The following is a 19,647-nucleotide window of genomic DNA, read 5'->3' as shown; positions in this document are numbered from 1 at the left end:
CCCTCCCTAAAAAGACAAAACAACAACAACAGCAAAAAAAACACCCCAAAGTCAAAACAACTACCACCACCACTGACAACAACAACCAAAAAACCCGTTCTTTTTCCTGGAGTTTGTTAAATGTTTACAGGAGATACACCTTTGGGTTCCTTCCCCAAGGATAGCCTCCTTTAACCTGACTATGTGTGAACCCTTAGAGTTCTGTACACATTATCATGTCCCTGTATTCTTTAGATCTAGCTTCCACATGGGAGAGGAAGCAGGTGCCGTTTGTCTCTCTGAGCTTGATTTACCTCAATTAGCATGATTTGTTCTTGGTCCGGTCATTTCTCTGCAAATGACAACTCTTATTTTTTCTAGAAAGTGGATGAATAAAATTCTGTTGTGTATTTGCACTGCATTTTTTGATCAATTCATCTATTGTAGGGCATCTGTAGTTTTCCATACCTTGACTATTGTCACTAATGCAGCAACACACATGGATGTTCAGGTGTCTTTACTGTGTCCTGACTTGTAAGGTTCTGGGTAGATGCCCAGGAATGGTATGGCTGGATCATAGGGAAAAGTGCTGCTGTTCAGAGTGGTTGTCCTAGCTTACATTCCCACCAATAGTGCAGTGAGGTTCCTTTTTCTCTACATGGTATATCATCTTTAAGGGATGAACTGTTAATTGATCCTTTTTACAGTAACTTTGGTAATTCTTTTTATTTTAAATTTGATTTTGATATATGATGTTGCTTTTTTTTTTTGTGGGTCATGGGGCCTGAACTCTGGGTCTGGGCGCTGTCCCTCAACTCTTCAGCTCAGGGCTAGCGCTCTACCACTTGAGCTATAGTGCCACTTCCAGCTTTTTTTTTTTTTTTTTTGGGTTGGTTGTGGGGTTTGAACTCTGAGCCTAAGTGCTGTCCCTCAACTCTTCAGCTCAAGGTAGCACTCTACCACTTAAGCCACAGCGCCACTTCTGGTTTTCTGGTGGTTTATTTATTTATTTATTTATTTTGTCGGCCGTGGGGCTTGAACTCTGGGCCTGGGCACTGTCCCTCAGCTCTTCAGCTCAAGGCGAGTGCTCTACCACTTGAGCTACAGCGCCACTTCCGGTTTTCTGGTGGTTTATTTGAGATAAGAGTCTCATGGACTTTCCTGCCCAGGCTGGCTTTGAACCACGATCCTTAGATCTCAGCCTTCTGAGTAGCTAGGATGACAGGTGTGAGCCACTTGTGCCCGGCTTACTTCCAGCTTTTTCTGCTTATATGGTGCTAACGAATTGAACCCAGGGCCTCATACATGCGAGACAAGCACTCTACTACTGAGCCACCTTCCCAGCCCCATATGTTGATTTTAAGTTTTGTTAATTCTTGAGTTGTTGCCATTAGCAAATAAATAAAGAAGATAGAAAAGTTTGTCCTCAGTTATGGCTACTGCCAGATGGCTGATATGGGATAGATTGCTCTCTGTTTTCTCAGTCTCTCAGGCCAAGGCTTCTAGATTTCTGTCTGTCCAGCAATGGTATACTGAGGATGTAGAAAGAGACAAAGCCAAACTCTCCCTGGATCCCTGTGCAGCCTGAGATTCTGCCATCCACTAGTGACCTTTGGTGCTGTTGCTAGTGGTTGGAACTCTTTCCTGCTAAGCAGCACTAGATGGCACCCTGGCACCTTGTCACCATGGATATAACGTGTTTTCAGCTTTACTCTTTATGTGAGATCCTACAGCACAAGTAGCTGCATTAGGCCAAACTTCTGCCTTCTTTTCCTCTTATGTGTGACTGGCATCCCAGGCCACTGAAAACTTAGGGTTTTCAAGTTCCCTGTTAGTGTAGTGCCAAGCCATTTGCTTTGAATCAGATCCCACAGCTTCCTGGAGCTCATTCACTTCTTACCACACAAGACCTGGACTTCACTTTTACCTTATCTGAGACATTTTACCCTGTTGACCTAAAACTCAGCCTGTCCCTTTCCATGCCAGCCCTTTCCATACACAGTATGCTGTTGATCTCTGGTGGCTGTAGCTTGGTTCGTTCCATCTGCATCTCCATTGGAGCTGTTGCTGAACACAGGGAGAGACTAAAGAGATGGGTTTTATTGTACTAGTGCTCAGACCCTGGCAGCATAGTGTGGTATGCAAGAGCATAAGTGTAGTTGCCAGATCTTTGGATTCTGGTCAGATCCCCAAACTCTGGTCAGATCCCAAGATGCTGGTCAGATCCCTGGACTCTGGTCAGATCTCCTGGACTCTGGTCAGATCTCCTGGACTCTGGTCAGATCCCTGGACTCTGGTCAGATCTCTGGACTCAGGTCAGATCTCCTGGATTCTGGTCAGGTCCCTGGGTTCTGGTCTGGCCTCCCCTATGTCCTAGATATGCAGCGGTGTGTCTTATTCTCTATATCTACAAAATAACCTGCCTGTTTGGGTTACATATTAACTGTTGTTATAAGCTAGTATTTTCTCATACTTAGTACTGTTTCCTTGTCTTAAGTCTTGATGTAAAATTCAATGATTGCCTTGTTTATGTATTCTTATTAATTGGTGGCTCCATTTTCAGGACAGCAAGCCTCCCATTAAGTAAGTGAATGTCTCAAGTTACGTGCCTGGCATGCCGATGTTTCCTGCATGCTTCCTGGACCTCTTCCTAGCCCTTCATCTCTTCACTGTGTGTGCTACTGACACAGTTTTTCTTGTTGCTATTTTCTTACTTAGTTCCCTCCTTTGCTTTTCCCTCCCTTGCTTTGCCTTCTCTCTTTGTGTTTCCTTAGTCCTTTTTTTTTTTCTCCTTCTCGGTCCCTCCCTCATTTTGCCTTCGTTCTTTCCATTGAGTCAGAATTTGAGTGGCTCCATACCCCTGTCCTGTTTTAGATGGTGAATGGACCTCATCCTAGTGTGGAGCACAGTGCTTCCAGGCTGCATGCCCTGCGGGGACAGGGGCTCGGCCCTGTGGCTGCCTTCAGGAGAGGGTATTTAGAAGACTTAGAGAACAAGTGATGTTTGTACCATGACCTTAAAGCTGAATCAGAGAGACCACGATTTTACACCAGCATGTGATTCATAACAATATGTTGGGCACTCAGTACTTTGAAAGGCTTTTTAGAATGAATTGCATTGGTCAAATTTATTTTAAAAATTTTCCATGGAAAAATGAACTGTTACATTATTTCTTTTTCACTGCAATAAGTAAAATCTCTCTGAATCATACTACCGACTTTAGAACTGTGGTCATTGTTGGACTTTACAAACAGTCACTGATAATATTTGCATTATTCTGATTATCTGTTTTTGGGTACCAAACTACTGTGAAATTCTGTGGTATAAAAGTGCAGCCATTTTACTGCTCACAATTCTGTGGCTTGAGTATTTAGGAAGAGCAGGGGTCATCTCTGCTCTGTTGTCTGGCGCTCTAGGGGAGTGGCTCAGTTCACTGGAGTGCTGGCTTGTCTGGAGCCCCAAGTTGTAGCCCTCAGCCCTCTGCAATTCATATCTACTGTGTTTCAGATGCCCCCATATCTGGACCTTAGTTGATATGGCCAGAATTACTGAGTGCGGGTGGCCACTGTTTTCTTTCCACGTGGCCTTTCATAGGGCTAGTCTGGGCTTTTCACAGCCTCCACTGACTACAGAGTAGTTGGGCTTAATATGTGGCAGCTGGCTTCCTCAGAGCAGGGGTTTGAAGAAACCATGGAAACTTCTTTTGACTTAACCTCAGAAGTCATGAAGATCACTGTTTTATTTTTTTTGTTGTTGTTTGTTTGATTTTGTTTTTGTTTTTTTTGATTGGTTGTGGGACTTGAACTCTGGGCCTGGGTGCTGTCCTTCAGCTCTCCAGCTCAAGGCAAGCACTCTACCACTTGAGCCACAGCACCAATTCTAGTTTTCTGGTGGTTAATTGGAGCTAAGAGTCTCATGGACTTTCCTGCTTAGGCTGGCTTTGAACAAAATCCTCAGACCTCAATCTCCTCAGTAGCTAGGATTACAGGCGTGAGCCACTGGCACCTGGCTCAGATCACTTTTTTTTTCTTCTTCTCTTGGTGGTACTTGGGAAACACAGGGCCTTGAGCTTGATAACAAGAACTATACTGTCCTCCAGGCCTTGGCTTTTAATTCCTTGCATCCTTCTACCTCAGCCTCTCAGTAGCAAGTGCCATCCATCCCATCCTGTTTCTAAGAGAGGGTCTCACTTTTGCCTAGGCTGGTCTTGAACAGTGATTCTCTTATCTTTGCTTAGAGAAGCTAGAATTATAGATTGGAATCACAATGCCCAGCCCATGCAGACCAGACTCACTTTTAGCTATGGAACTATGTTCATGGATTTGCTTTCTTACCCCTAAGGGGCCACCTGAGAAGGTCTCCTCCTTGTGTCCATCACCCACACTCCCCAGGAGCCCATTGTGAGCTGGGGTTCCCAAAGGACTGCCACTAGTGAGCCAGACTTGCGACCCAGGGGGCCCACGGTAGCTCTTCTGGGATGTATGCCCTTGAGCCTTTAGTGGAACAACTGTTCTTGCTACCAGCTGTGTAGGGCTCGAGGTCCAGTGTCTTGTCCTGGTTCCTCCTGGCCTGGGTGCCTGCTCCAGTGCTTCTCAGATAGTGGGCCAGGGGCAGCTGTGACTTCAGGTGTCATTTGTAGACTGCCTGCATGGGACGGACCTAGTAGCTCAGGGAAGATCAAGGCTCTGTTTCTGTTAAAGGGCCTCCTTGAGTTTAACTCATCCTGAGAGTCAGCTGACTGTGGACTGGTGCCTCCACACCCTTCTCAGCAGCTGGCATGTCAGTGTCATGACCAGTGGGGAGAAGATGCTGTGTCTGTCCTGCATGCAGTGTGGCTGCTGCTGCGGGAGTGACTGACACCAGACGCAGGGATAGCTTAGGGATAGCTTCCTCCTGAGACATGTGAAGGAGGAGCTTACGTAAAGACTGCTTGGGCATGGATAGTCTGTTCTGTGATTTTTGCAATTTATAAATAAAACATCCGTAGAGTCACTGTTTTATAGTCACTTATCACATTCATTTCAAGGTAGCTCATTTTGTTGAAAATTTTGTTTCTGGGCCACTCTTCCATGCTCCTCTGTTGCTTCTTGCATTTTGAACTTTACGCTTACTTATTACTTACAGAAAGGTACCATACTTTCTTTTTAGTGTTTACAACTCTTAAAATAATTTCCTTACTTTTATTCTATAATACACATAAATTTAACTTAAAGGTTTATAACTTCATTGATTTCTCTGTAATTTGCCTTTAATACCTTCAAGTTCTATTTTTATCTTTAAGTAGTTGTACAAAGTAAAGTGCATCTCGATTAATATGATTCCTTCTGTCTTTCTTCCCCATCCATACCCTCAAGTTACGTAGTTGTATTTTCACATGTGTCCGTTGAATACAGTGATTGTATTTACCCATCCTTCTGAGTTCTATTTCTAACCAAGTAATAATATCAAATACTAGCAAAGATGTAGAGAAGACAGCCTTTGTACAAAGCTGTTGGGAGTGTCACCTACCAGTTCCTGTGGCAGGAGATTTTTTAAAGGCACCGTGATTGGGACTGGTTGTATCTCTGACCCAGAAAATCTACTTCTGTTGCGAGGTGTTGAAGATCCTATGAAGAGACACAAGAAGTGCTGCAGAATGTGTTATTGTCTGTAACATGCCAGTGGGTCACCGTCGGATAGGAATGGTTACGCCCACTCTCATTGTGGTTGTCCCTGAATTAGAGGCCTGGGGGAGGGAACTGGGCAGATAGGAGAAGGATGAGGTCAGCACTGCCTGCTGTATTTTATGTCTTTGTATTAATAATTTGCCAGTGAGATGAATGCAAAACTGTATCTTATCCTTTCTTTTTTCACTTTCCTAATATTTTCCCCTGGAAATACTAAAAACCTTGTTTTGTTTTCAAAATACTCACTCTTGTTTTATAAGGCTGTGAAACATAGGATAAAATGTTACGCTACCCAAGTAGCATGTTCAGTGCTTTACCGTGAGGTAAAGCCGCTGTCTGACGCTTACTGATGGCATTTGCCATGGAAGCTCAGGATTCACTCTGTCTGTTTTTGGCAATACTGGGGTTTTACCTGTGGCCCTGTGCTTGCCAGACACGTGCATTAACATTTGAGATCCATCTCCAGCCCTTGATGCCCTTTCTGACTAGCTTGATCCCATTCTCCCCCCCTCCCCCCTCTCCTGTCGGTTGTGGGGCTTGAACTCCAGGCCTGGGCGCTGTCCCTCAGCCCTTCACCTCAAGGCTGGTGTTCTACCACTTGAGCCACAGCGCCACTTCTGATTTTCTGAGTGGTTTATTGGAGATTAGAGTCTCATGGACTTTCGTGCCCTGGCTGGCTTTGAACCTCAATCCTCAGATCTCAACTTCCTAAGTAGCTAGGATTACAGGCATGAGCCACTGTCACCTGGCTTGATTCCATTCTTAAATGAGTGGCAGAATTGTATTGTGATGTTATGTGAACTTATACTTTAATAGTAATAAGTCATGACCAGATTTGATCAATTAAAATTTGGTAAGTTTTGAAAAGTAAGTCACCAACCCACACAACCCACACATGGGTATGGACACAGCTGGGAAGTGGGTGGTGGTGTAACATCAGGAGTATTTATAGTAGAAAAATGGGCTAGAGGTTTGGCTTAAGTTGGCCCTAGGGTGGTGCTCCCCTTTGTCCTGGACACCTGATACCTTCAGTGTCTCTTGCTGTTGCATTGTTTTGACCTTGTCAGCCAGGCCCAGTGATACCAAGTCTGGTCACTTTACTAAATTTGGGCCATTGTGACATACTCTGTTTTCCTAGAGCACAACGTTGAAATAAAGAGTAGGCTTCTCAGATGCTCCTTTTAGGTCAGATGTCCTTCCTTAAGACAAATATTTCCCTCTTTGCAAACACTTCTGTCAAAGGAGTCATGTTGCCAAATGTGCCTACCACCTCAGGTTAAGTATCTTTCTTTTAAGACATCCTGGCTCAGTGCCTGTGCATAGTCATCATCTGGGCAGTGGACAAAGTCAGAGGGAGAGATACGAGGTATGTTTTTTTCATTGTGTGTTGCAGCTTGGTGCGGGAGTGTGAAGCCTAAAGTAAAGAGTCCTGCCTGTGTGCTTTCCTACCTTAATACCCACCGGAATTCCTGCATCCAGCTTCCCATGGTCTGCCCTGCCTCAGGTGCATGGTTTAAGTGGGTTAAATAGGAATCGAAAGATAGCTAACTCAAACCCTTTTTGTCTTGTGCATTTGCCTCATAAGCATCTTTTCCAGCTGTATTGTAACACTACTCTGGCTGACTTACAAATAGAATTGGTATCTTGACATTATATGAGAGTTGGTTTACGCATATGTATACATACATGAATCACTCTGTTAGCAGGTGTGTGGGTGTATTTGTATGTGTGTTTTGTTAATGGTAAGATTAGGGGCTGGGAAGGTGGCTCAGTGGTAAAGTGCTTGCCTTGCATGCACGAGGCCCTGGGTTTGATTCCTCAGCACCACATAAACAGAAAAAGCTGGAAGTGGCGCTGTGGCTCAAGTGGTAGAGCACTAGCCTTGAGGTGAAGAGCTGAGGGACAGTGCCCAGACCTGGAGTTCAAGCCCCGTTACCAACAAACAAAGAAAAATAGTAAGATTAGCATTTTTGTTTTTTAAGAATATAATTTACTGATATAATATTGAACTGGTAATAATAGTACAAGAAAGATTCAGTCTTTATAGCTAGAGAGAATGGATTTAAGTCCATACTTCAGCTCTGTAGTCCAGGCTCAGCCTTCACTTGTAGTCTGACAACTAGACCAAGGATGTCTTAGAATAAATAATATCAAAGGGCATTAACAGTCTGAAGGGGTTTAGAGATCTGTAACTTGAGGTTCTCAAATTCCTGCTAATGCACATATTTCTCAAGATTCTCATTTATGTTCTTAGGCTATCCATACACAGATTCACTGTTCTAACCACACTTTTTTTTTCATTGCCTTTGAACCCTTTCATACTTTTTTTGGTTTGAAATATACTTTTGTCCCATTGCTACCCTTGTTTAGGTAGAATCTATTCTTGAAGGCAGTTAACCCTCAAGAATTCATCTTTAGTGGCATCTGGTGTCTTAGCCTTTATGTGTTCGGTCAGTGCAGACTTGTGAGCAACTTTGACAGGTGTAAGAATGAGGGATGACACCATGCTAGGAGTTAGGATCCGTGCTCTTAACATTTACCTCTAATGATGCTACTCTCTCTGGTATGTATTATTGTAGTGTTGTAATGGGTACCACAACAAGTTCTTACCTCCTGGAAAGGATGGGGTGGGATAAAGTTGTGTCTCCCCAAAGGTACACCTTCTAGTCATGTGGAAATGTATACATTAGTGGGAATATGAGAACCTCAAGTTATAGATCTCTAGGCCCCTTCAGATTGCTAATGTCCTTTGATACTATTTATTCTAAGGCATCCTTGGTCTAGTGGTCAAACTACAAGTGCACATTATGTACCAGTTTGTACTTTCTCACTTGACAGCTTGAATAATTTCAGGCAATGCAAATGTGGAAGAGCATATTATCAGGACTTGATAAAAAATTTACATTTTATACTTACTGTTGGTGTGAATGTGGGAATTTGGTTGATTGTCCTACTGTCTGTTTAAACGTGGACTGTATCACTCATCATTGGCTGCTTTCAGTCTAATGATAAACTTTAAAATTTTTTCATGTTCTTCTGATTCTTTAGGAATTAGTGGTGATAGAAGGAAAAACTGTTCCTGCTGTTTGCTTTTATTATGCTAAGCAAATCATATTTAATTTTTATAGCCATGTAGGAGAACAGGTGTTCATTAATCTTAGGTTGCAATGAGCTAGTTTTGTGGCCTTGTAATTAAAACTCGCAATATAAAACATTTCTGTGTCTTTTACGTCCTTTGCTTTGGATCATTTTTCTTTTCAGAAACTCTTTACACTTGACGTTTTGTGAATTTGTAGGGAGATTTTGGTATGAGCAGAAAAACTCAGCACAGCTGCCCTCTAGGCATGGGCCTTGGAGTCATTAAGAAGTTTGTCAGCGATGCCAGCGTGTCTCAAGACCAAATGCACACTGCTTGGGGCAGCTTCTGTGCCTGAGCCTCTGATTCCTGTTCAACTCCAACGTGCTTCCCAGCTGGTCATCACCGATAGGTCCCTTATGATTTCATAGAGCTCTAGAGCTGGTCATCAGTTGCTTGAAAGCACTCTGTGTTTACTAACACTGTCAAAAACATATTTTAAAAGTATAGTTATTGCTGAAGTCGACAAGTTTGACTAACCCTCAGTCTAACTACCACTAATGGTAGTAGTGGCTAGTCTGTTTTAACTTGGAATTTCATCACTGTTTAAACGTAAGATATGTGGATTTTCCTTGGCATGTTTTTCTCCCCAAACAAGCTTGACTGTTTTGAATTGGGGGCCTCTTTATCCCACCTTGCCCCTTTCTGAGCTTGCTTTTTCCTTACACACACTGTGGATCCAATATTAAATTACTGCTTTTGTGCATATGCTGAATTTCAAAAAATGGTTCAGTACGTACATTTTTATATGTTACGAGGTAAGCAGGTTAACAAGATTCATGCATATGAAGTACGGCCTGCTGAAATGAGATTGTGTCTGTAGAACAGTGGGGTATAGACATGGACATGTTTATAACTTGTCTTCTGGGGTTTTGAAAGTCATCATAGCTATTCTCAGTGAGTTCTTTGTTTCCTTTAGGACCTTTAAATCCTAGGGGAATACAAATAAATAATACAAGCAAAGAAATACCCTTCCACTGTTACTTTTGAATTATAAATTATGTGTAGAGATTCTGTGACCATTATCATTAATATTACCCAACAGTAGTTTTATGAAGATTATCCTAACCCTTAACAAAATCATTCCTTTTCCCTACCTATTAGGACACAGATACTGTTGACCACAGCATTCCGTTGTGGGTCCTCACTGCGCCTTTTCTGCATCCTTTCCCTGTGTATCCTTATCTCATATGTTTACTGTGTGTCTGCTCTTCAACAGTGTCGATGCTATGGTTTCCACATGCAGGTCTCTGGATTTCTTTTCTGAGCCATGCCTGCATTTTAGTTATCTACACGGAGCTGTGTGGTTGCCTCGTGGCACCTCACATTCAGAGTTCTAGAAACTATACAGTGCGTATGTCAGCTGTGTTTCTTAATAACAAACCATAGTTTGAGTTGATATTCCAAAAAATAAAATTCAGTGGAGCAAAATCTGGAAATACCTGTCATTTTTGCTTTCCAAATACTGCTATTTAAAGAAGAATCCTTAAAGATTTTAAAACATCACTTTACCAATGAGAGGAATGCCCAGAAAAGGTAAGTGATTTGCTGTTTAAGTTCACATACTTAGCTATGTGACAGGTAGGACTGGATGATTTGAGCCCAGCCTTGTGTTAGGTGTCCTCTCATGGTTTTACCCTGGGTAGATAGTGATTGCTTTGGAGAGCTGAGTAAATGGTTTGCTAATTGCATTTTCAGTGTAGAAATAAGCAGGTAGTTAGGCTAGTGGTTATAAATATAAGTATAATATAGCAAAGAATAAACTTTTAAAAATTAGAGAGAAATATTATGTTTATATTTTGAATCTTGGACTCTTCAGCATCTGGTAGTTTTTTCCTGCCACAACAACGGATGAAAATGGAAGTACATGAGAATCAGCTTAATTTAAAATAGTGAGTAACTTCATATTTCAGAGTGACATAATATTCTGTTATTTTTTTCAATAGAAAAAATGAATACACCAAATCAGCCTCCCCATAAAGACACTGGAAAAGCAGTGGAGAATGTGGAAGAATACAGCTATAAGCAGGAGAAAAAGATCCGAGCAACTCTTAGAACAACAGAGCGGGATCACAAGAAAAACGTACAGTGCTCATTCATGTTAGACTCAGTGGGTGGATCTTTGCCAAAAAAGTCAATTCCTGACGTGGATCTCAATAAGCCTTACCTCAGCCTTGGCTGCAGCAACGCTAAGCTTCCAGTCTCTGTGCCCATGCCGATAGCCAGAACTACGCGGCAGACTTCCAGGACTGACTGTCCTGCAGATCGTTTAAAGTTTTTTGAAACTTTGCGGCTTTTGCTAAAGCTTACCTCAGTCTCAAAGAAGAAGGACAGGGAGCAAAGAGGACAGGAAAATACGTCTGCTTTCTGGTTTAACAGATCAAATGAACTCATCTGGTTAGAGCTACAGGCTTGGCATGCAGGACGGACCATCAATGACCAGGACCTCTTTTTATATACTGCCCGCCAAGCCATCCCAGATATTATCAACGAAATCCTTACGTTCAAAGTTAATTATGGGAGTGTTGCCTTCATTAGAAATGGAGCAAATTTCAATGGTACTTCAGTAGAAGGGCAGTGCAGAGCCCCGCATGAAGCAAAGAGTGTGGTGGGTTACTCAACGTATCACGAGCATCTCCAACGCCAGAGGGTGTCATTTGAGCAGGTGAAACGGATAATGGAGCTGCTAGAGTACATAGAAGCACTTTATCCATCATTGCAGGCTCTCCAGAAGGACTACGAAAAATATGCTGCAAAAGACTTCCAAGACAGAGTGCAGGCACTCTGCTTGTGGTTAAACATCACAAAGGACCTAAATCAGAAGTTAAGGATTATGGGCACTGTTTTGGGCATCAAGAACTTATCAGACATTGGCTGGCCAGTGTTTGAAATTCCTTCCCCTCGACCATCCAAAGGAAATGAGCCAGAAGACGAGGGTGATGACCCCGAGGGAGAGTTGAAGGAGCTGGATAGCAGTACAGACGAGAGTGAGGAAGATCGAGCCCCCGAGTCCAGGGTTCCAGAACCCAGGCTGTCTGCGGGGAACAGCTTTGATATCCTGCCACAGGAGTTTGGAGCCAGGAAGCTGGAGAGGCTGGAACCTGAGGAGGAATCTGTGAGCTGGGGAGCTGCCGACAGCGGCACCGAAGCAGGCTTCGACAGGCATTGTTTGACTTCTATTTATAGACCCTTTGTAGACAAAGCACTGAAGCAGATGGGGTTAAGAAAGTTAATCCTACGACTTCACAAGCTGATGGATGGCTCCCTGCAGAGGGCGCGGGTAGCCCTGGTGAAGTGTGATCGCCCAGTGGAGGTAGGTGTCAGTGCATGCATGTCCTCATCAGAGCAATGTGCATGGGCTGCGCTGCTCTTACGCACTTCCACAGTCCTCGGATTTTTAAGGCATAAACAGAAACGATTAAACATTGCTTATTTCTGTAAAGTACTACGATGCATGAATCTGTGAAAATCACATTAAATTCAGTGAATTAAGTTCAAGACCGTGTGTTGTGGGGAAATGTCTAACCATGTAAATAAAGGGTGGTGAATGACAGACTCTGTATAAATGGAGGGAGAAAAAAGCCACATCATGGGTGAACACAACTACAAACAAGTCAGTGAAAAAGTGTTGTTTTTTTTTTTGATTTTTTTTTTTTTTTTGGTCGGTCATGGGGCTTGAACTCTGGGCCTGGGCACTGTCCCTCAGCTTTTCAGCTCAAATCAAGGGGAGCGCTCTACCACTTGAGCTACAGCGCCACTTCCTTTTTTTTTTTTTTTAATGAGCATCCAGGATCATGGATATGGTCTTTTCTCTGTATTTTGTTTATTCATTTGTTTGGTGGGCTGGGGTGGAATCCAGGGCCTTGTGTGTGCCAGGCACGTCTGTACCACTGAGCAACATCCCCAGCTTTTCCTGTTTTTTGAAGTAAGTAGTCTGGCCAGTTTTGGTGACTGGGTTTTAGACAGATGCAACTTGTAGAAAAATGTGAAGAGGATCAAAGGAAAATAGTATACACTATTTGAGTGTTGAGTGTAGATAAACATCTAAGGAAACCCTTGATTGTGTTAAATACATGTTCCCAGTGTGTGGAGATTTTTGTGAGAGGAATGTGTTCCCTAGAGAAAGTTGCTTGAAGCCTTGGTACCTCAGAAGTTTGTCAACTGCTGCAGGCGATGGGAAAGTGTGGCAAAGTTGTATGGGACATTCTTCTTCTTTTTTTTTTAATTTAATTTAATTCTTTTTTTTTTTTTTTTTTGGTCATGGGGCCTGAACTCTGGGCCTGGTCTCTGTCCCTCAGTTTTTCAGCTCAAGGCTAGTGCTCTACCACTTGAGCTACAGCACCACTTTCTGGGATATTCTTGAGAGCCCAAAGTAGTATTTTTTGCTTTCATGTTCATTTGGCTGCAGCAGAAGTGCACAATTCAGTGAGATCCTACATACCTGTATTAGTTGGTGATTTGAAATTTCAGCAGCCACATACATATTTATACACATATTTGTCATTTAACATTTTGCTACGCAGTATTTTAACTTGGAATGATTTTGATTTTTTAAAATAGAAAATGAACTTTCCCCGCTTTTTAGCGTATGAATCACTGTAATAATATTTTATTATAATGTGGGTCTCAAAAATTAGTATAGCAAACACTAGTTGGCTTATATCCCAAATAGTAATGTAACTTGAATTTTGTGTAGAGTTGTTTACTTCCATCAAGATCTTGCCTTAGCTTTTTCCTCAAGGTTGCACCCCACCTCCATTTCTCTTTTTGGTGATGAATTGGAGATAAGAGTCTCAGGGACTTTCCTGCCTGGGTTGACTTCGAACTGGTATCCTCAGATCTTGAGGAATTACAGGCCTGAGCCACCGCCAACTGCTGCTTTTGTATGTGTGTGTGTGTGTGTGTGTGTGTGCGCGTGTGTGCGCGCACACACACACACACACACTTTTTCTTTTTTTTGGACACACACACACACACACACACACACATACACACACACACACACACACACTCTCTCTCTCTCTCTCTCTCTCTCTCTCTCTCTCTCTCTCTCTCTCTCTTTTCTTTTTTTTGGTCCGGTCGTGGGGCCTGAACTCTGGGCCTGGGTGCTGTCCCTCAGCTCTTCAGCTCAAGGCTAGCGCTCTACCATTTGAACCACAGTGCCACTTCCGGCTTTTTTCTTGTGTGGTGCTGAGGAATCGAACCCAGGGCCTCAGGCATGCAAGGCAAGCGCTCTACCACTGAGCCACCTTCCCAGCCCTTTTATGTATATTTTTAATTGTTGGAAATATGTGGAACAACCAATACCACAAGTTGCACATTAATATACTTCCTAATTTGGACTCTTTATGGTTTCTGTGATGATAGTAGTGGATGTAGCTGAAGGATTTTATAGGAAGAAAGAAATATTTTGTGGCACTTTATCCTTTTCATAGCTGTGTCTTCATATTTTTATTCCTTATGATTAATTACTTGTAGCATATGTTTACAAATAACATAATCACCTTTCATTTGTAAACATGCTTTACAAAATAATTATCCTGTAAAATTTTGTTAAATTTCAGAATCTAAAAAATGACAACTAGTGTTAAAAAATCTGTGGAATTTGTTTAAATAACGTCATACATAGGCTTAATGGACTGTCCAAAATTGTGACCGTTTAGTTCCCATGGTTCTCTGAACTGACTCCCAGCACACATTTCTAGTTAGGTGGATAGCCTCTAAATTAATAGGTAGATTAGTTCCCCAAATTCTTTTGTGAGGCACTTGCTAGGGATCTTGAAGATACAGTGTTTCAATTGAAAGAATTTCAGACTATTGAATAACTTATTTAATCTATGTAATTAAATGAAGACAGCCAACTGGACAATGTAAGAGGGAAAAGCAAGCCGTGCTTTCCTCTTTGTGTGGACCCAGGCCCCCTCAGGTCTCCTTTTTGCTTCCCTTTTCTCTTCTGCTCTCTTCCACGGAGCCTCCCCGGAGCTCACAGGCCCTACTTAGTTCTCTTCCCTTACTGTAACCCTCACCTGGTGAGCATTGTTAACCTTAGGCATGAGGGATGACTGTCCCCCTGTGGTCTGGGGAGGGGTCTTCCGCCCTCCAGTGATCATCTCCCTAGACAACCCCTGGGCAGAAGTGAGCCGGAATCAGCTCGGCCTGTGGTTTGTAGGATCCTTCCCATAGGTGACTGCAGCTACACCTGGCTTGTAGTTCTATTTGGAGATGAGAGTCTCACCATAGGCTCCTCTGCCTGGACTGGCTTCAAACCACTATTTTCTTTTTTTTTTTTTTGGGTCCAGTCGTGGGGCCTGAACTCTGGGCGCTGTCGCTCAGCTCTTCAGCTCAAGGCTAGCGCTCTACCACTTGAGCCACAGCGCCCACTTCCGGCTTTTTTTTTCTTTTTGCTTATGTGGTACTGAGGAATCGAACCCAGGGCCTTGAGCAAACGCTCTACCACTGAGCCACCTTCCCAGCCCTAAACCACTATTTTCAGATGTCAGTCTCTTAGTAGATTGGCATAGAGGTGTGTACTATCAGTGCCCAGCTTTGATACTATACTGACTTTTTGACTTACTACATGTTTATCAAAATTAAAATATTAACATCAGTAAGAAGTGTAGTTCACTGAACTGTTAATTCCCTCTTTGTCCTAGGGTGGAGTTGGGGTATCACATCACAGTAATGATGGTGTCTGTGCATTTCAACTTGTTTGATGTTTTCTCAGGATGACTGGGCAGGTGGGCCTGTCGCCCTTCCTGTTACCCTTGATTGCTTAGTTAGGGTGTTACCTGCAGGTTTCTCTTCCCACTTTCCCATTTCCATACTTTTCTTTGCAAGCGAGTCACCAGCGACAGCCCCCAGTGGGAAGGCAGTGAATCTCTGCTCAGGGGCTAGGGGTAGAATGCACAGACAGTATTTGAAATTCTGCCTCCAAGGTTGCCCCTGTTTATTTGCTTTGGGTTATAATGTGGTGCTACTATTTATTTTGTGCCTGCAGGCATTTTTGGGCTCTGTGTCCTTTCACATGCTACTAAAGCCCCTTTTGGGTTGTTTTGCATTTCCAGTGGTGTCTTACTTTTAGCACCACAGGGTGCTTCGACCTAGCCCTGTTTCTGTGCTGTTTCAGTCCTAGGACTGGACATGTCTCCAAGGAGCTCTGGTTCCTTCTGGAGCTGGTGCTTGGACCTGAAGAAGTGAGCACTGGCGTCTTTGTTGCAGTCGGGATGCCATTGCTTCTAGACTTTCTCTGCGATGGAGTTAGAAATACAGGGGTGTCATATAGGCTGTGATTGCTTACCCCTGCGTGTGATGAGCAGGAGATAGTATGCCACTTCTGCCTCTCATCCAGCACCACCACTCCTATTTGTAGCTCTTTTCTCTTACAGTGAGAAGTCTGGCTCCCGTTGCTTGGTTGTTCAATCCTAGCGTGCATATAGTTTGAGAACTGCCAGTCTGTGCTAAGCATTCTCTGGGAGGAGTGAGCTGTGAACTCCATGCAGTGTTGAAGTGCACGACTTGTCATTTTTAGCCTTCCTTAGTCTGTTTTCCAAAGTGACTTAGGCCCAACCCTCTCCCTTCGTGCCTCTCCAGTACCTCTGGAGTCTGATGAGGCTCTTCCATCTCAGCCAGTATGCCGTCCAGGACCCCTTCCCCAATGTCCTGGTTGATGTTTAAAAATTTGTACTTTTGTATATAGTTCTTGGGTTTGCTGTAATTTAAAATGTTGAATACCCATGCATTACTTAAGTTAGCAGTCTTTATGGTTATTTTGTGCCCATTTTTTGCTTTCTTCATGAAGTTTATGTATTTGCAGAAGAGGAGAAAGGTTTAAATGAATATATTGTGCAGTATAGAATATAAAATATTGACATTATCTCACTTTGCATATTACCATGCATATCACCTCAAATATTAGGAAGATGTTTTGGTTACTTTCTTGTTTTGAGTTGAATTAACAATGGTCATGTAATTTTTATAAGTTTAATGACCAATGAAATATCTTGTCTTTGGAGTTAAATAGTAATTATGTTATTTTTTGTGTCCTATAAGCACAAGACACCTTCAATGTGTGTAGAATGGACAAAACATTACCAATTAATGAGCCTTCCCATGTGTCTTTCTATCTAGTGGTAGTATTAACAGTTTACAAACAAAACTGTTTAGAGAGAAGAGGTAACAGTCTCCAAAATCACAGTGCTATAGATTGTTAGAGGGGTTCAGTCCCAGGATTCTGAGCAATTCGACTTTGTAATATGTTAATGGTTTCCAAGCATTTCTGCATATCTGGATTTCCCTGAGACCTTGCAAGGTTTACATTTTTCGACTGATTTTTTTTCCCCACTGGTTCATCTATGTTATTTCTAATTCCTTTTGATGGTCCAACAATATTCTGCTGTCTGGCTGTCCAACATTTTATTTATTTATGCATTCACAGATAAATTATTTAAAAAATTGTACTGTATTTTATTTTATTTTTTGGGGGCTGTATATTTAGCAAATGCTTTTATTTTATTGTGAAAATACCACACAAAGGAGTTACAATTACATGGGCAAGATAATGAGTGCATTTCTTTTCTTTTTCTTTTTCTTTTTTTTTTTTTTTGGGTCCGGTCGTGGGGCCTGAACTCTGGGCCTAGGCGCTGTCCCTCAGCTCTTTCAACTCAAGGCTAGCGCTCTACCACTTGAGCCGCAGCGCCACTTCCGGCTTTTTTCTTTTTGCTTATGTGGTGCTAAGGAATCGAACCGAGGGCCTCATGCATGCAAGGCAAGCGCTCTACACTGAGCCACCTTCCCAGCCCCTTGAGTACATTTCTTATCAAGCATTGTTGCCTCATCCTTTGTTTCCCCTTCCTGTCCCTTCCCATCTCCCCCCCCCCCCGCCTCCCCCCTCCTCCCATACCTCCCCGTCCACCCTGCCAAAGTTGTAAAGTTTGTTTTTTGACATAATGACTTGTACATCTCATTGTTGCAATGGGTCCACTTCCACTTGTATCCCTATTTAAATGTACAGTATTTTAATGCCTATTTATTTCATTTTTCCTGTACTGGAGATTGAAGCCGTGGCCTTGTGCTTGCTAGTCAAGTGTTCTACCACTTGAGTCATGAGCCTAGCCTATGCACATAATTTTTAAAATTTTGGTTTCAAGTATAGATGTGGCTCAGGGGTAGAGCACTTAGCTAGCATGTAAAATGTCCTGAGTTTGATTCTCAACACAAGAAAAAAAATATGTTTAGGTATTGTTTTTTAAATTTAGCTTTTATAAGAATTATATAAAATTGTTGGGTTTTAAAATATGAAAAATATATTATAAAAATGTTGTTTCTCTGATAGGCGTAATTAGTCTTGTAACATTGTTTTATCTCCTAATTTTATGAATAAGCTTTTTGAGGACGTGCAGTTTTGTTATCTTTCTCTTCTTTAAGGAGAAGGGAAGTGAAGGGGGGCATTCCCAGGTGAGCCGGCAGCCGGGACAACATCAGGGCAAGGTCACGCTCCCAGAGGTCCTGTGTAGAAGGACCCAGAAACATGAGTGCTGTAACACGGAGGGCCCAGAGTATTGGCCCTTATTCTACTGGGCATTAGTTGGGGGATGGGCAGGAGGTACCTTGACAGTCAAACACTGATTGACGACATGTGAATGCTGAGACCAGACGGTGTTCAGGTGGATGTTCTGAGGGCTAGGGTTTGAGGCTGTCTGTGGCTCCTGTGTGGACAGGGGAGAGTGGTTAAGAGCTCACAAAGTGACAGGAAGGCCAGCTACCGGTCACATCCACGGAGTCAGGGTAGGTGTAAGGAGGAAGGAGGTGATGTTAAAGAAACATTGAGGTTTCAAATTTTGATGACCTCGCTTTTTCAATTAAAGAATGCAAGACTTCTGGATATGATTGGTCAAGATGGTGTTGCCAGAAGAATGGGGACCGGTGTAAGGACTGGAGGGGACGTCTCAAAAGGAGGGCAAGCCACACTGTGATTAAGTGGCGTAAATCTGGGTGACCTCAGGAGTGCCTTTTAAACCCTGGGTGTCGTTAGTTAACTTGGCACAATGAACAGAATTGGTCCAAGTCACTGGTTTCTTTGTTGACATAAATGGATTCTTGGGGCAAGCAGTTTCCAAAATTTGTAGTCTTTTTCTCAAATTTTAGTGATTTCTTTGGTTTCTTAATCTGACGACAGTACTGTCTGTAATCTTAGAAATGAAGTACTGTGAGCTTTTAAGGGAGATGCCAAAATATTACTTACAAAAAAAAAAACATTATTTTACCATGTTGAGGAAAATATTAAAACCTGGTTTTAGTGCTTATGGTTTACTAATACTTGCAAAATTTTTGCAAAACTCTATCTGTGTTGAAAGCATTGAATGAGTAAAGATTTCCTTTCCTTCAAAATTAGAATTTTGTCATTTTCTCAGCCGATGGTAGAGAATAGTAGCTTGTGCCCACACCTGGTCCTAGCGCCCTCTAACCTCCTGTGAATTTTCGCTGCAGTTCTCTGAATTCCCAGACCCCATGTGGGGCGCGGATTATGTGCAGCTGTCTAGGACGCCCCCTTCCGCAGAGCAGAGGTGCAGCGCGGTGTCCTGGGAGGAGCTGAGGGCCATGGACTTGCCCTCTTTTGAACCCGCCTTCCTCGTGCTCTGCCGAGTCCTGCTGAACGTTATCCACGAGTGTCTGAAGCTGCGGTTGGAACAGAGACCTGCTGGAGAGCCGTCTCTCCTGAGTATCAAGCAGGTTTGTGTCAAAGAGTTAGCAATCGTTCTGTGAGTTTACATGCTTACCATTTCTCTTGTGAAGATCTCCCCTCCCCAATTATTGCAAATACTCTAAAGCAAAAGTATTTTTAAGCTCCTCTTTTTGATAAGATTATGG

The 19,647-nt window shown here is 42.7% G+C and overlaps 1 protein-coding gene across 6 annotated transcripts in view; it reads left to right on the top strand.

Moving 5' to 3' along the window:
• Map3k4 (mitogen-activated protein kinase kinase kinase 4) overlaps positions 1 to 19,647 on the top strand; it is an 80,485-nt gene that overhangs the window by 20,766 nt on the left and 40,072 nt on the right. For 5 of the 6 annotated variants that reach the window (XM_070010697.1, XM_070010698.1, XM_070010701.1 and 2 more), the window contains exons 3-4: positions 10,728 to 12,094; positions 19,267 to 19,509. In XM_070010697.1, coding sequence (XP_069866798.1) covers positions 10,728 to 12,094; positions 19,267 to 19,509 — 1,610 coding nt within the window. Of the gene's footprint in view, positions 1 to 2,542; positions 2,563 to 10,727; positions 12,095 to 19,266; positions 19,510 to 19,647 lie in introns of those variants that run through there. The other variant, XM_070010703.1, reaches the window with a different exon arrangement.

Source organism: Dipodomys merriami, unplaced genomic scaffold (assembly GCF_024711535.1).
Source record: "Dipodomys merriami isolate MVZ:Mamm:240054 unplaced genomic scaffold, mDipMer1.0.p SCAF_8, whole genome shotgun sequence".
NCBI lineage: Eukaryota > Metazoa > Chordata > Mammalia > Rodentia > Heteromyidae > Dipodomys > Dipodomys merriami.
Note: the sequence above shows the minus strand (reverse complement) of the source record. Positions and strands in the feature narration are given on the sequence as shown.